This window comes from Giraffa tippelskirchi, chromosome 3 (assembly GCF_054371585.1).
Source record: "Giraffa tippelskirchi isolate mGirTip1 chromosome 3, T2T-mGirTip1v1.2.pri, whole genome shotgun sequence".
In the NCBI taxonomy this organism is placed as follows: Eukaryota; Metazoa; Chordata; class Mammalia; order Artiodactyla; family Giraffidae; genus Giraffa; species Giraffa tippelskirchi.
Window position 1 is genome coordinate 67635187 of NC_137277.1, and position 18012 is coordinate 67653198.

General features: G+C 40.4%; 1 protein-coding gene across 1 annotated transcript; it reads left to right on the forward strand.

The window, feature by feature from the left end:
• The first annotated feature begins 1831 nt into the window (after positions 1 to 1831).
• On the forward strand, positions 1832 to 16349 carry POLR2D (RNA polymerase II subunit D). The gene is made up of 4 exons (XM_081581107.1): positions 1832 to 1920; positions 3703 to 3883; positions 10456 to 10551; positions 15084 to 16349. Exons 1-4 carry the CDS (start codon positions 1848 to 1850, stop codon positions 15160 to 15162), a joined length of 429 nt encoding a protein of 142 aa, XP_081437233.1. The 5' UTR covers positions 1832 to 1847; the 3' UTR covers positions 15163 to 16349.
• Positions 16350 to 18012: the final 1663 nt, after the last annotated feature.

Here is an 18012-nt window from a genome sequence, read left to right on the forward strand (position 1 = left end):
AAACAGACTGGGGTAATAGCTCCGGAGTGTGTGAGAGGAATTTTGCTCCTTCAAGAGAAATTATGGTTCTAGAGTAGTATTTCATATTTGTAATACCACCTGTAGTTAAATGGCATGGAAGTCCATGTCTTTTTTGTTGTTTTTTTGTGATAGTAAAATATAGAAGTGTTAGTCACGTCCGACTGTGTGACCCCATGGACTCACATATAACAAAATGCCATTTTAACCATTCTGTTGTCTGAGAAATGAGAACTGTTAACTAAGCCATGTGGTCAGAAATCAGAGTTCTTCTAAGGATGGAGGAGGTGCTCCAAGTCTGCTCTAAATCTGCTTCCAGATAAACCTAGGATCTGTGACTTTGGCTTGAATATCTGCCTTTGAAAGGCACTCACTGGGCTGGTTGAAGAACTTGACTCTAAGCCAATACAGTACAAAGAACCATAGTAGCTCTTGAGGAACTTAATGATCTCTTTCTCTGTATCTTCTGTCACTCTCTTTTATGATGGAAGTTGAGTCCAGATCTTGCATCAGCTACTCTTAGTGAGCTTCTCTTGGGTACAGCTCTAGGACTGATTCATCTTTTTAAATTCAGGGTCTTGCACTTAACCGTGTTTATAATGGTTTCCTGAATGAAAATGTGGACAAAACAGCCTGTGAAACATCAGTGTGGATTATTTGTTGTTCTCCTTTCTTCTCTCTTCTGTTGACTTCTCATCCTGCTGTGTGTTGGGTATCCGGCTAGTACTGGGGCCAGCAAATGTTAAGGTCCAGTTAAGTAGTAGGTAGGTGCTCTGCAAAAGCCTGTTGGATGGATAGATGGGAGAAGGGGGCCTACACTGAGTTCAGCACTGTATCCCACAGCCAGCTGGGGCATGTTCCCAGACTCCTTCTCCAGGCATTGGTCTGCAGCTCTAATGAACTGTGTAGGAAAGCACTTTGAAGCAGTAATACGCTCTGCCAGCACTATATAACCTACCATTAATTCACCTGATACATTTCTTTTGGAAACACATATACAAGGCAAATTAACTTCTATAAATTATAATTTAAAGGAATTATAAATTGAATACAGGTGCATACCCTTGTCTGGTAATATCTTCATTTTTTGTGAACAGTTTATATACTTATAGATGGTTCATTCCTGAGCCAATCAGTGCACTATGATTATTTCCTTCATTGTACAACCATCTGTTTTCTCTCAAGTTGGAAATAGAATCATTTTTCATTTGCTTACTTATTCTAAGTATCATCCAAATGTTCCAACAGGCTTCTCAATATCACTATCCACATGTTCAGAAGTATTGGAAAAAATCCACTACAAATCAAACATTTCAAACGCTTTGAAGCATTGGAGGAATTACACTGAATGTTTTCAGAGTCACCTACCCAGCTTCCCATCAACCAGAGATCCTTGGGTCGGTCAGCGCGTCCCTGCATCTCATCTAATCCTTCCCCTGCGCCCTGGAAACCGGTATCCTCATCCACACTTCACAGGTGAGATAGCTGAGGCTCAGAAATGCCAAGTGAGCAGTCCCCACAACTCGCGGCGAAGGACCTACTGTTGAAGCAAGTGACGGTTTTCTCCCGCCGCGGCCGCAGGATACGCCACCCTGCCGCGGCCCTTGCAGAGATGCTGCAAGACCCCACCGCCCTGGCCCCTCTCCGCTCGCGCCTGAGGACGCTCGGTCCCTTGGTCCCGCCCACCCCACGGTTGCCTCGCCTACCCACCGCGGCCCGCCCACCTCCAGTGGGGCCCCGCCCCACCTCCAAGAACACGCCCCTTCCGTGGCGGCGGCCGGAAGGAGCTTCCGCGACCGACAGCGTGTGTGCTGGGGCTCGGCGGGAGGATGGCGGCAGGCGGGAGCGATCCGCGCTCTGGAGATGTAGAGGAGGACGCATCACAGCTCATCTTTCCCAAAGGTGCGGCCTGGGCAGGCGTGGCGAAGGGCGCGGAGGAGTAGGGTGCGGGCCGGCTGGGCACGGTACCGCGGGAACTGGCCAACTGGAGTCCACACCGGCAGCCCTGGAGCCGTCGGCGCCCAGCCCCACGTCGCCCCGGGTGGCCTCTTGTTCACGTTTAAGTTGTTTTAGTCCGTAAACTGAGAAGTGCTGGACGGTTGTGTCAAAGATAAAGCCAACTCTAAAGGGGTAATGGCAGGTTTTACTCGTTAACATACTATTGCAGTAGGGAAAAGCGTGAAGCGTGGAATCATCTAGACTTGGATTTGTACAAAGGTGACTGGGCATTTTAAAGGGAGAATGAAGGAATAGAGAGTAGGGTGAGCAAGGGCTCATAAAGAGTCGGGGAAGAGAAAAATTACAAGAAGTGGGGGTTGGTCCGTTTAAAGCTCATTCGGATTTGTTAACTGGTGGTTATGGGGTTAGGCTTCTTCCCTTCCACATCCTTCGCTCTGGGCTGTGAGACAAGGGTCCTATCTTTAGCTGTTGTCGGGAACAAATTATTTTGACAGCCTTCAGTTTTCGTAAGCAGCCACTGTAAAGGAGCTAGAGTCATGCCCGGGATGCAGCCTTGAGCTGTTAGAAATCGTGTTAGTGTTTTCTTCAAGTCTTTGTGAAACAACCTTGAGTCCTAGTCGAGAAAAGAGCGCACAGGAGCCTGGCCAGAGTTTGGTTATGAGAGAAGAGAATCTTTGTCAGATGGCAGCGAGTAAAGCATGGTTTGCTATCAGGGAACTTCTGTGCTGTGTGATGGAGTTAAGGTGTAATTTAAAAACCCAAAATAAGTAGAAAGCTTAAGACTTCAAAATATATCTTACAGGTACTGAAAAACACGAAGTTAGTGAACAGCAACAACAAAGTGGGGAAAACTTTAACAGTACCCTCCTTTTAAAAAAAGTCACTGCTAATATATGCAGGGTAAAACATTAAAGTCCACACCTTTTCACCCAAACAACTATAAATAGTTTAGTGTTTATCCTTCCAAACCATGCTTATTTATAAATATATACTTATACATATACCCTTTATTCTTTGCAAAAATAGGATTATGCTATAGAAGTCATAAATCGTGTAGAACTGTTCTATTCTTTTAAAGGACTAAATAGTACTTAATGGGTGGTGATGGTGTTCAGTCGCAAAGTTGTTGTGTCAACTCTTTTGCGACCCCTTGGACTGTAGCCCACCAGGCTCCTCTGTCCATGGGATTTCCCAGGCAAGAATACAGGAGTAGGGAGCAGTGGGTGGCCATTTCCTTCTCTAGGGGATCTTCCCCACCAAGGGATCAGGCCCAGGTCTCCTGTGTTGGCAGGTGGATTCTTTACCGCTAAGCCACCAGGGAAGCCCACTTAATGGTTGTACCATAATTCTATTTATTAATGTATATAGAGGTTGCCTTCAGTATTGTATTTCATAGACTCAGGGTGAAATATTTCCAAGGATAGCTTCATGGACGTTATAGGCATAATGGACGTGTATGTTTGTTTTCTTTTTTAAGGTGTGATAACTGAGAGGTAGGTGGTTTTCTGAATTTCATGATAAACCAGTTTTTGGTACTTGGGTTTTGTCTCAGTTCTTTTTATTTAAGGTGTTTTGTTTGTTTGAACACTGTACAGTTGTAGGATGTGAAGCCTCTGGATTTCTGCAGGGTCAGAAATTTGCTGATAGTCACTAAGGCAAATGAACATTTAGAAGCTGACTTGGGAAGAAGTATTTTCAGTTGACATTTATGCTTCTTGCAAATAGAGTTTGAAACAGCTGAGACGCTTCTGAATTCGGAAGTTCACATGCTTCTTGAGCATCGAAAGCAGCAGAACGAGAGTGCAGAGGATGAGCAGGAGCTCTCCGAGGTCTTCATGAAGACTTTAAATTACACTGCCCGTTTCAGCCGCTTCAAAAACAGAGAAACCATTGCCAGTGTCCGGAGGTGAGTGCTGAAAGAAAGTTCTCACTAATCCATACTGTTAGACATCTGCATGTAGAGTGCTGTCACCACCACCATCCCCACTCACCCACCCCACCCCCCTGCTACCTCATGGGCATCGTCTACATGATTCATGTGAGTAAATTATGTCTTTGACAAAATTTAAAGTAGCTTGTTACGCCAAAATCCTCCTTGCCTTCTTTTTCTGTACTCCGAATCCCACTTACCTCCCTGCAGAGTGACTACTGTCAAAAGTTTGTTGTTAGCCCTCCGGAGCTTATTCCATGAATTCATATACATACACGTCGTAAACACACAGCCCTGTTATGTTTTAAATAAAGTGGACTTATTTATTTATTATTCACCTGATAAGTCCTAGAGATCTTGCTGTGTTTTTTTAAAATACCTATCTATTTATTTATTTGTCTGTGTCAGATCTTAGTGTCTGCACATCACCTCTTCATTGCAGCATGCAGGCTTCTCTCTAATTGTGACTTGCAGGCTCCAGAGTATAGGGCTCAGTAGTTGTGGCAGATCCCTTTAGTTGCCCTTTTGCATGTGAAATCTAGTTCCCCAAGCTGGGATCAAACCCACGCTCCCTACAGTGGAAGTGTAAAGTGTGGAGTATTAACCACTGAACCACCAGGGAATTATCCTGGTGGAATATATTATTATATAATTAATTATATAATTATATATATAATATAATTATGATATTATATAATATATAGTATTATAATACTGTTATGTATACTATACATTATATATGCTATATATAACATATATAAAATACATTATATTAATTATATTATATATTATATATAATCGTATATTATATAAAATACATATTGAATATATATTATATATTATTGTCATATTATTATATTATAAATAATATTATAATTATATATGATATATAATTATATAATATATTGTACATTATATATAATGTGTTGTATATTATATTATATAATATATTATTACATTATATTATATATAATATATATTATATAATTATATTATATAATATACATAATTATGTATAATATACATAATATAATATATAATTTTATATATTATATAATATAATTATAATGTTTTATATAATTATATTCATTAACGTAGCAAGAGGGACTATCCTGGAGGTCCAATGGTTAAGAATTCGCCTTTCGATGCAGGTGACCCAGGTTCCATCCCTGGTCAGGGAACCAAGATCCCACATGCTTAATGTCATGGCTAATAAATAAACAAACAAAGATAAATTTGGATTATTCTTTTGGATCTTTGCTTTACCTTTCAAATGGTGACCAGTTTTTAGCCTTTATTTTCCCTAAGGCATTGCTTCTCAAATTGAGTTAGATATGCTCTGGGAAACAGTGAGGTGCTGGAGCATATAGGAGGCCCCAGAGAAAACAAGAGCTATTTTAACATTTCTTTGATTTCCTTGGGGATGAATTTTATTTGTATGAATTATACAGTGACTTGAAGTTGGATATAAATCAAGCCACTGGATAAGTCCATTTTTATAAACTGGGTAGCATTTCTTTCTTGAAGTATCAGTTTTATTTGATGATATGTGATTTAATACATTTCTACATTAAAACAAATAGATACCAGTATACTGTGAAGTAAAACAAAAAATGTATATGAATTCTTGAATTAAATCATGAGACTTCAATCCTTGCAGTTTCAGAAAGTCGTTATGTCCCCAGGTTGCCTGGGGGTGCTTGTTTGCTCCACTCTGGTGAAAATGTTTGAGAAGTAACTGTCCTAAGGAAAAGCAGATGAACAAAAAGATGTATATATTGCAGACTCTTCAGAGAATTATAGTAGTCAAAGGTGAAAAACAACCTATTCAATAGTAATTAAATAAATTGTGGTAAATCCATTTGATGGACTCCTATATTGTCATTAGGAGAAGGCAATGGCAACCCACTCCAGTACTTTGGCCTGGAAAATCCCATGGACAGAGGAGCCTGGTAGGCTGCAGTCCATGGGGTCGCGAAGGGTCGGACACAACTGACACGACTTAGCAGCAACAGCATATTGTCATTAAAAATTATGATAGAAAATGAAATTGAAGGATGTTCACATAAGTTAAATGTGCAGAGGGAGTTCCCTGGCGGTCCAGTGGTTAGGACTTGGTACTTTCACTGCAGCAACTCAGTTCAGTCTCTGGTTGGGGAACTAAGATCCCATAAGCTGCTCAGCGCAGCCAAAAAAAAAAAAGTTAAATGTGCAGAGAATGAAGTGATAAAACTATGTGAAGTATAGACTGTTGTGAAAAGTGTGAGTGTATTCATGGGGAAAACGTTCCATACAAAACTAATTGTCTGACGAAAACAATGACTTGAATAAATGAAAGTGGACTTAAACATTCACAAATAAAAAGTCTTAAGAGAAGGCAATGGCACCCCACTCCAGTACTCTTGCCTGGAAAATCCCATGGACGGAGGAGCCTGGTAGGCTGCAGTCCATGGGGTTGCGAAGAGTTGGACACAACTGAGCGACTTCACTTTCACTTTTCCCTGTCATGCACTGGAGAAGGAAATGGCAACCCACTCCAGTGTTCTTGCCTGGAGAATCCCAGGGACGGCGGAGCCTGGTGGGCTGCTGTCTATGGGGTCGCACAGAGTCAGACAGGACTGAAACGACTTAGCAGCACTATAAAAATGTCATTTCTCTTCAGATTAATGTATACAGTTAGTGCCATTCTACATCCTCAAGGGAATTGATGTATATATGCCCTCCAGGCTCCTCTGTCCCTAGAATTTTCCAGGTGAGAATACTGGAGTGGGTTGCCATTTCTACTCCAGATGATCTTCCCAACATTGGCAGGCGAAGATTCTTTAACTACTGAGCGACCTGAGAAGCTCACACACACACACACACACACACTCACTCACTCACTCACTCACTCACACTCTCTCTCTCTCTCTCAAATATGCTCATGATAAAGCTTAATTTGCCATATAATGCAACTAAGATGAGATGGTAATAGATCATAGCGGCTGAGGCAAGACACTGATTATTTGAATCCTACCAGTGAGTAGCACAGTCTATCTAAAATGGTGCTGAGAAAAATATATCCTCAGCAGTGAAAAATAAATGAATGAATACTCCCCAAAAGATCTTAAATTTGTAAGAACTGTCAGGAAAAAAATTTTTAAAAGAAAAATAAAAGAGAATTTGCCCTATGTTAAAATACATTAAAAAATGACAGTAATTAACCTAGTGACACTTTGGCATGAGGGTAGATCATTGGGACAATAGGAAATTAAGGAACAGATTCAAATCCAAATTTATTATATTTTATATGATTCCAGTATATGACAAAGGTGGCATGCTAAGTTAGTGGGAAAATATTTTAAAACAGAGTTTTAACTCTGTATACCTTATTCCAAGCTGGTTTCTTTAGAAATTAAGAACATAAATGTAAACTATGATCCATAAAAGTACTATGTGATAACATGAGTGAATGTATAATTTTGGCTGTGGTTAGTAGGACTTAATATGTGGGGAAGGTTGATAAACTCTAGTTGGCTGTAAGCTTTGCACGAGCAAGGACTTGATCATGTTCGCACTGTCAATTTCATTAAACGCACTAACTAGTTTTTAGTTGCAATAAATATCTTTAAACTTCCTTATATTAAATAAACTGCCATACTTAAAATGTAAGTATGAGTAAACTGGGAAAGGATTGATAATCCTTAATGTTAAGAGCTCTAAAAAGTAAGAGATGACGCTCAGTTTATAAAAATGAACTTAGTCTTTAATGACTAGATTTATATCACAACTTCAAATGACTACCTAATTCATATGAAGTAATGTTCATCTTCAAGGAAATCAAAGAAATGCTAAAACAGCTAAGTAGATTTAAAAAGGATGGGAAACCATCCCACATCTCCCGCACTGGCAGGGAGATTCTTGACCTTGAGCCATCTGGGAAGCCCTCTTCATTCTTTACCCATTCTTCAATAGGCCTGGGTCTTTGACTAATGTTTTTGAAGCCTCCCCACTGACTATTTCTCTTGGAACCAATTGAAACCAAACCTCTCCCCTTTGGACCATGTTATAGGTTGAAATGTGTCCCCTCAAAAGATGCTGAAGCACTAAATCCCCAGTACCTGTGAAATGTGCCTTTTTGTGGAGATAGAATCTTTGCAGACAAGTCAAGATGAGATCATATTCAGTTAAAGTGGATTCTAATCCAGTATGACTGTTACCCTTATAAGAAGAGTATATGACAGTGCAAGCGGAGAATGGTTGTCATATTTACAAGCCAAGGAACACCAAGGATTGTCAGTGGCACCAGAAGCTAAGAAACTGCAGGAAACAGCTTCTCTCCTAGAGACTTCAGGAAGAGCATGACCCTGACAACATCTTAATTTCAGATTTCTGGCCTCCTGAATTGAAATAATAAGTTGTTTTAAACCAAACAAACAAATAAAGAATGGAAAACCTAGTGTAAGAAGTAAGGGAAACAGACACCATCTTTTATTGCTGGTGGAAGTGTATAATGGCACTTTTAGGGCACTATCTCTCGGAAGCCTTCCAGACAGTCATATCTTTTGACTGAATAATTCTGCTTCCAAAAATTTATCTTTAAAACACACAGTAATCAGATACATAAAGAGGTATGCATTTACAATGATGTTCAGAATGCATTATTCAAAATGATGAATAATCAGAAGCAATGATAGTGTTCAAGAGCAGGACGTTTGCTATATAAATTAAGACACAACCTGTTGAATGCCAAGTTGAAGGAAAAGGTACATGTGTAAAATGTGGAAGACAGTGACTGGATTGTTGAGTGCAAAAAGGCTGGTTACAGAATAACATTTGTTATGATTTCTTTTTTTTTAAATTATGTAGAGAAGGGGAAGAGGATCTCCATGAACATGTTAGCACTAGTTGTTTCTGGGTAGAATTTCAGGTTATTTTCCCATATTGGGTGGGTTTTTTTGAGGGGGTGTTTGTTATAAATGAGCATGCGTTCATTTTACAAACAAACCCCTCCATATACATATATTTACTACATTATGAACCTGTGTAAGTTTTTCTTTATAAAATGAAAATAGCTTTATTAGGTGACCAAAAGTTACACAATAAAATGAGTGAGTTTGTTTCTAAAACATAGAAAGATGTTTGGAATGGTATACTAAGATGGTAATGTTGGTTTTATATAGGTAGTAATATGGGTGACATTTTTCTGTCTTTATTTTCTCAATTTTGTATAATAACTAATAGACTTGTAATGAAGTGATAAGGACAGTAAATGTTTTTGTCTGATCAAGATAGATAATCAAGGGTTTTACAGGCAGTCCAGTGGTTAAAACTCTGTGCTTTCACTGCTGAGGATGCAGGTTAGATCCCTGGTCAGGGAACTAAGAAGCTGCATGCCGCACAGCACAGCCAAAAATAAGATTTTTAAAAACAGGTCCTTTCTGAAACCAAATTTACCACGGACAACCTCTATTTTAAGAAGTTTGATTTCCCTGGTGGTCCAGTGATTTAGAATCTGCCTGTCAGTGCAGGGGACACTGGTTTGATCCCTGGTTGAGGAAGAGTCCACATGCCCGAGGGGCAACTGATTGCGTGCGGCGCAACTACTGAGTTTGCGCTCCAGAGCCCACGCTCCACTGAGAGAGGCCAGTGCAGTGAGAGGCCGGAGCACACAAGCAGAGAGCAGCCTTCCCTTGCCCCAACTAGAGAAAGCACGCGTGCAGCAATGAAGACCCATCGCAGGAGAAAATAAACAGATAAATTAAATATTTTTTAAAGTTTAGACAATTTAACGTATTGTTGATGTCATTGACTCCTGATAAAATATTCTACTAAAACAATATTATCTTTTTAGAAAAAATAGTAAATGTATGAGAATCCAGGATATGATTTGTATTAATGATGTTCTTTTTTACAGTTTGAACTAGAAGTACATTTAAAATAAGATGCAGCTTATACACAGATTTGTACAAAGTAAGATATGCCTGTATTGATTTCTTAGATACAGGTAAAAGAGAATTTGAGGCATTCCCTGGTGGTCCATTGGTTAGGACTCTGCACTTCCACTGCAGAGGGCCTGGGTTCGATCTCTGGTCAAGGAACTAAGATCCTTTAAAGTAAAAATTTTTTTAAAAAAGAGAATTTCCTCCAAGTCAAAATGCATAATAGATCGGGGAAATCTAACATCATGTGTTAAGATGTAAAATTAATAACAAAGAAAGCAAAGAACAGTGGTAGGAAGAGCAGAAAGCAACAAAATTAATTCTTGGGGGAAAGATGGTACGGTCCTCCAGGTAGAGAGCAATTTTTTCGTAAGTATTCATTACAAGAATCCTCTGCTTAGGTGTGCTCAGATTATTTTTATTGTCTTTGCCTGATTTATAGCTTCCTGCTCTCCAGGAAGAGAAACAGGAACAGGAATTGATTTGAAAGTGGGATTTTGCAGCAAACCTAATCTTAATGGAAAGATTGAAGATGGTTTACATTTTTCTCTTCCTTGCTAGCTACATTTCATCCACTTTTTCTTATTCATCACTTGGCTTGTTTTGATATTTCTCCCCTGTGATCAGCTTGCTGCTCCAGAAGAAGCTTCATAAGTTTGAGTTGGCCTGTTTAGCCAACCTTTGTCCAGAGACTGCTGAGGAGTCCAAGGCTCTGATCCCAAGGTTAGTACTGGTGGTGAAAACTTCTGTGTATGTTGAATAAATTCCTACAAGTAGAGTTACTGTGTTTAAAAGTTGTGTGATATCTGGATATCACCAACATATTGGGTTGGCCAAAAAATTCCTGTGGTTTTAAAAGTAAAAATAAAACACATTTTTCATTTTCATGAAGAACTTGATTGAAAAATGTATTCACCATTTTGTTCCACTACCTTCTGCCATTTTTCAAGCAACTTCATAATTCCATCTTCCCCAGACTTTTTATCTTTTTGATCAAAGAACTGTTCCAGGTTCCTTTTACCGTCTTCTATCGAAGAGGGAAAAGTTGGAATTTTTTCCATTAATAGAATTTTGAACAGACCAAAATAAATGGAAATCTGAAGGTGCAGTGTCTGGTGAATTTGTTCAGTCGCTTAGTCATTTTGGACTCTTTGCAACCCCATGGATGGACTGTAGCAAGCGAGACTTCCTTGTCCTTCACCATCTCCCAGAGCTTGCTCAAACTCATGTCTGCTGAGTCGGTAATACCATCCAACCATCTCATCCTCTGTCGTCCCCTTCTCCTCCTGCCTTCAATCTTTCCCAGCATCAGGGTCTCTTCTAATGAGTCAGCTATTTGCATCAGGTGGCCAAAGTATTGGAACTTCAGCATCAGTCCTTCCAGTGATTATTCAGGATTGATTTTCTTTAGGATTGACTGGTTTGATCTCCTTGCAGTCCAAGGGACTCTTAAGAGTCTTCTCCAACACCACAGTTCAAAAGCATCAGTTCTTCGGCGCTCAGTCTTCCTTATGGTCCAACTCTCACATCCATACATGATGACTGGAAAAACCATAGCTTTGACTATGTGGACCTTTGTCAACAAAGTAATGTCTCTGCTTTTTAATGCACTGTCTAGTTTCTTATAGGTTTTCTTCCAAGGAGCAAGCGTCTTTCAATTTCATGGCTGCAGTCAACATCTACAGTAATTTTGGAGCCAAAGAAAATCAAGTCTCTCACTGTTTCCATTGTTTCCCCATCTATTTGCCATGAAGTGATGGGACCAGATGCCATGATCTTGTTTTTTGAATGTTGAGTTTTAAGCCAGCTTTTTCACTCTCCTCTTTCACCTTCATCAAGAGGCTCCCATGAATATGGTGGATGAATCAGAACTTCCCAGCCAAGCTATAACGGTTTTTGCCTGGTTGTCAAAGAAACATTTGGTCTTGGGGTATCCTGATGGAAGGTTATGCATTTTCTGTTGACTACTTCCTGACACTTTTTGTTGAGTGCTGCTTTCAGTTGATCTAATTGGGATTTTTTCCAGAAAGAGCTCATAATACAGGACTCCCTTCCGATGCCACCATGTACACAACATCACCTTCTTTGGATGAAGACTGGCCTTTGGCGTGTTGGTGGTGATTGATTTTGCTTGCCTCAGGATCTCTTCCATTCTGCATTATTGTACAGTATTCACTTTCATCGCCTTTCAAACTTTGTTTTTAAAACGAAATGTTTTTGTTACATTCATGTAGAGAATTGCACAGGAAATACGGTCATAAGGGTTTCTTTGTTTTCTTTTTGCATAACTTATGTAGAACCCAGACATCAAAGCAATTAACATAACCAAGCTGGTGCAAATGATTTTCAGTGCTTGATTCAGATATTTTGAGTATGTCAGCTATCCATCTCCTGTATGGTATAGCGTAGATTGTTTTCCCAATTATTGTGTTGATTTCATTGCTATCAACTTCACCTGTTCTGTCCAACTGTGGGATATCGTCCAGCAAGAAATCTCCAGCACAAAAGTTCACAAACCACTTTTGACATGTTCAGTCAGTCATAGCACCTTCTCCATACACTGCACAAATCTATTTTTTGCACTTCAGTTGTGTTTTTACCTTTCTTGAAATAAAGCATAATAGGCCAAAACTGTTGCTTTTTTTCTGCTGTCTTCAGTATTGAAATGGCTACACAAAAATTCACCACTTTTGATGTTTTTTTTTAATGCATGCAAAAAAGCAAAATGGCTGTCTGAGGAGGCCTTACAAATAGCTGTGAATAGAAGAGAAGTGAAAAGCAAAGGAGAAAAGGAAAGATATACCCATTTGAGTGCAGAGTTCCAAAGAATAGCAAGGAGAGATAAGAAAGCCTTTCTCAGTGATCAGTGCAAAGAAATAGAGGAAAACAATAGAATGGGAAAGACTAGCGATCTCTTCAAGAAAATTAGAGATACCAAGACAACATTTCATGCAAAGATGGGCTCGATAAAGGACAGAAATGGTATGGACCTGACAGAAGCAGAAGATGTTAAGAAGAGGTGGCAAGAATGCACAGAAGAACTGTACAAAAAAGATCTTCATGACCCAAATAATCACGATGGTGTGATCACTCACCTAGAGCCGGACATCCTGGAATGTGAAGTCAAGTGGGCCTTAGGAAGCATCACTACGAACTAAGCTAGGGGAGGTGATGGAATTCCAGCTGAGCTATTTCAAATCCTCAAAGATGATGCTGTGAAAGTGCTGCACTCAATATGTCAGCAAATTTGGAAATCTCAACAGTGGCCACAGGACTGGAAAAGGTCAGTCTTCGTTCCAATCCCAAAGAAAGGCAATGCCAAAGAATGCTCAAACTACCACACAATTGCACTCATCTAGTGGAGAAGGCAATGGCAACCCACTCCAGTACTCTTGCCTGGAAAATCCCATGGACGGAGGAGCCTAGTAGGCTGCAGTCTATGGGGTCGCTAGGGGTCGGACACGACTGAGCGGCTTCACTTTCACTTTTCACTTTCATGCATTGGAGAAGGAAATGGCAACCCACTCCAGTCTTCTTGCCTGGAGAATCCCAGGGACGGGGGAGCCCGGTGGGCTGCCGTCTATGGGGTCGCACAGAGTTGGACACGACTGAAGCGACTTAGCAGCAGCAGCAGCACACGCTAGTAAAGTAATGCTCAAAATTCTCCAAGCCAGGCTTCAGCAATACGTGAACCGTGAACTTCCAGATGTTCAAGCTGGTTTTAGAAAAGGCGGAGGAACCAGAGATCAAATTGCCAACATCTGCTGGATCATCGAAAAAGGAAGAGAGTTCCAGAAAAACATCTGTTTCTGCTTTATTGACTACTCCAAAGCCTTTGACTGTGTGGATCATGATAAACTGAAAAATTCTGAAAGAGATGGGAATACCAGACCACCTGACCTGCCTCTTGAAAAACCTGTATGCAGGTCAGGAAGCAACAGTTAGAACTGGACATGGAACAACAAACTGGTTCTATATAGGAAAAGGAGTACGTCAAGGCTGTATATTGTCACACTGCTTATTTAACTTATATGCAGGGTACATCATGAGAAACGCTGGTCTGGATGAAGCACAAGCTGGACTCAAGATTGCTGGGAGAAATATCAATAACCTCAGATATGCAGATGACACCACCCTTATGGCAGAAAGCAAAGAAGAACTAAAGAGCCTCTTGATGAAAGTGAAAGAGGAGAGGGAAAAAGTTGGCTTAAAGCTCAATATTCAGAAAACTAAGATCATGGCATCTGGTCCCATCACTTCATGGGAAATAGATGGGAAAACAGTGGAAACAGTGAGAGACTATTTTTGGGGGGCTCCAAAATCACTGCAGATGGTGATTGCAGCCATGAAATTAAAAGACGCTTACTCCTTGGAAGGAAGGTTATGACCAACCTAGACAGCATATTGAAAAGCAGAGACTTTGCCGAAAGAGGTCTGTCTAGTCAAGGCTGTGATTTTTCCAGTAGTCATGTATGGATGTGAGAATTGAACTGTAAAGAAAGCTGAGTGACGAAGAATTGATGATTTTGAACTGTAGTGTTGGAGAAGTCTCTTGAAAGTCCCTTGGACTGAAAGGAGATCCAACCAGTCCATCCTAAAGGATATCAGTCCTGGGTGTTCATTGGAAGGTCTGATGTTGAAGCTGAAACTCCAATACTTGGGCCACCTCATGCAAAGAGCTGACTTATTGGAAAAGACTGATGCTGGGAAAGATTGAGGGCAGGAGGAGAAGGGGACGACAGAGGATGAGATGGTTAGATGGCATCACCAACTCGATGGACATGGGTTTGGGTGGACTCCGGGAGTTGGTGATGGACAGGGATGCCTGGTGTGCTGCGGTTGATGGGTTCGCAAAGTGTTAGACAAGACTGAGCGACTGAACTGCACTGATGTATACAGTAGTAAGTATGAAAATATATGTAGGGATAATGAATGCCAAATTTAGAATGATTGTTACTCCTAGGGAAGGAAGAAAAGGTTTTGGAATAGGGGAGCACACACAGAACCATTGATTTGTGTCTGTTAGCATTTATTAATGAGTCAAGTAGGGATACTTCTTTTGTACCTTTTATGTATTTGAAATACTTGATAATATTTTCAAAGGAAAGGAAAGAAATTGAGTTGAAATGTAAAGGTGTCAGTGTTTAGGGCTGAGCGGAGAGGTGAGCCAGCGGTGCTCCAAGATCAGCACCTATGAAAGAAGAGGGTGGGAGCATTGTCAGTTGCTGTGACACTCACTTTTGGTTTTCTTGTAGCCTGGAGGGGCGGTTTGAAGATGAGGAGCTACAACAGATTCTTGATGACATCCAGACCAAGCGCAGCTTTCAGTATTAATCTCCAGATATCACTGCTGCTGGGGAACCACATCACATCCGCAGCACAGCACCCCTGGCTCAGAGTCTAGGGCTGACTTGCACAGAAATTCTGTTGCAGAAGACACTTGGACTTCCTCTGGATAGAACCACCCAGTGCTTCGTCTTGGTTTCGGTTGCTATTTCAAGCTTGATTATTGGCCAATGATGACCTGTATAACCTTGGAGAGGCCTTGCAGTAGCTACTCATGGCTGCCTGAGCTTCCCTCTGGGAAGGATGAGGTGGGGTGATGTGCATATAAGCGACACTACTGACTGCCTCATATCATGGTCTTTGGCCCTTGTGTTATTTTGATTCCTAACATTTCATGTTTTAATATCAATGTGTTCATAGTTTTTTAAGCTCTTCCAGAACATATAAAACTAGTATGGGAGACAGTCTTACCTAAATGCAAAAGGAAGAATTAAACCAGACCTATATCACTGAAATTCTTAAAGAGAGGATGTAGAGCCTTGGCATCATTGTGCTTAACCCAGGACACAGGAAAGGGGTTTCTGAGAAAAGCAGTTCCTCTGCTATCCTGAGGATACTGCTGGGTATTGTGGCGCACACAGCCTTTTGATGGACAAGCACTGTGCCTTTTTCTTGGGTTCTTGTGGAACATATGTTTGGAGTATGTGTTCTTAAAGCACTTACTTTGTCACTCCCAAATTCAGATTTTTCCCTCCTAGGCCGGATGTGAAGCAGGGAGCACTTTGTAGTGTCCTCACATGAGGCATCAGGTCCAGACACCTGGTCTCCTGCTTAGCAGCAGGTGTTCTGTGGTGATTTGGAGGGAGGGAGCCTGCCACTTCTAAGCCACTAGAGGGACATCACTCTATCTGAGACTAGTTGCAAGGAAAATACTTTCATAGCTAAATATTGTGGCTCTCAATTTTCAGAGGGGAAATATGCCTGTTTTCTTCACAGTTGGGGAATTTTTCTTTGAAGTACTTGTTGACGCCAAGTGAATTCATGATCCAAGGATGAGGATGGGGAAAGAACAAAGTCAGCTTTAAAAAGTCAAGGCTGTTTTATGTCATCTTCTAAGGCAAAAATAAAATTTTCTTATTTTTATAAATTCAATTTCTGAAATGACATGGTTTCTAAGTCACCATTATTTGAAGGAAATGTCTGTTATACCTCAATTAAAGGAATATTTGAGGAAATATTCTTCATCCTTGGGCAACTTCACTTCTTTGAGACTCATCAGCGTTCTCAATTGTAAAATGTGGATAATAATAGATACTGAAAGTTGAATGAGAAAATTATTAAAAAGAACCTGTTGGTATCTGACATACACTATACCCCAGTACATGTTAGCTGTTATTAGCTTGCTTCATAGAAATTAGTGCAAGGATTTGGTAGCCTACCCACTGGCACTGGTATCAGACTATGAAAACAAAGCAAACTGACTACTTTTTGAAGCCTGTAGGATTACTTCTTAAAAGAGGCAGTTACATGGTTGGCACCAAGCAATGGAACAGAAGACAGACCTAGATACCAGGCTCAAGCTGTAATCCAGGTGTGTGTGCTGTGTGGCAGGAGCAGGACCCTGCCTCTATCGCCACAGTTTTCCCACCTAATACTCAGGTGAGCCACCGGAGAATTTTACACTGTGTAAAGCACCTGGCATATAGTTAGGCACTAAAAAATGGCAGGTAGTAAGGCAACTAGAGGCAGATTTAAAAAACAACTCATATCGGGATGATGGGTAAAAGCAACCTTATGCTGTGTTACATATGCACAGCCTGGTCTGTGCCTTCTGCTGGACTGGTTCTCTACAGTCCTGGACAGCAGCTCACTGTCCAGTGAACAGGAGACCTTACAAACTCTTGGATCATCTGTGAAACATTGCTAGACTTATACTGTTTGCAAAAGCAGAATTCAGACACATTGAAATAAAGATATGTTGTCAAAACCTCACCTCACTGGAAAGCTAAATGAACCAGAAAAGCTTTTCTGAAAGTTCTAGTCATTTTGGTTTTATAAAAGTTTATTAAACTTGCATCTTGAAAAACAGCATTACTGAATGCGGCCTAAGCACAAGCTGTATAAAATGACTATTTTATGCTTATAAAATAAAAATGACTATTTTATGCTTATCTCTCAAACCCACACATTGAAGCTCACACAAAGACTTGTGTATGAATAATTACAGCATTATTCATAATAGCCCCAAACAGGAAACAATCTGAATGTCCACCAGTAGGTGGGTCAATCAACAAGATCTGATATAGCCACACAGTGGAATACCATTTAGCAATAAGAGAATGAACTAAAATACCTGAACCATTCAAACACACAAGGTATATCGGTTGTGTGACCTTCTTTCAGCTTATTAAAATCTAAGCCCAGAAGAGCTAAAAGGCTAGTGCATTGATCACACCTGTATGTTCATCACCTACATTTAACACGTTTGTCATACTTAATTTTTCCAGGAAGCATTTTAAAGCAGTATGACACTTCATTAAAAATTTAAGCATGCATTTTTAAAATACACTCCTGTAAGTTTGCCTATTGCACTTATAAGAACACCAACAAGAATTTCCTGGTACTTAGTTCAGCTTTCTCCTGGGGGAAGTTTTGGGCCAAAGGTCAGTCCCAGTGCTGATACAATTTAGTATATGAAATCAATCGTTATTAGATATCTAAACACTTGTGAGAAATATCAAAGAAACACAGGGGGCTACTGCCCACAAGTTGTTGGGTGAAACTACCCCTGGGTGAAAAAAATGGGCCTAAACAGTGCAGGCAGTCAGTGATGTATCTGCATGTGGCTCTCCCGTCTCCTTTCAGCATCAGCGGGAGGACAGTTTGGGACTTAACAGG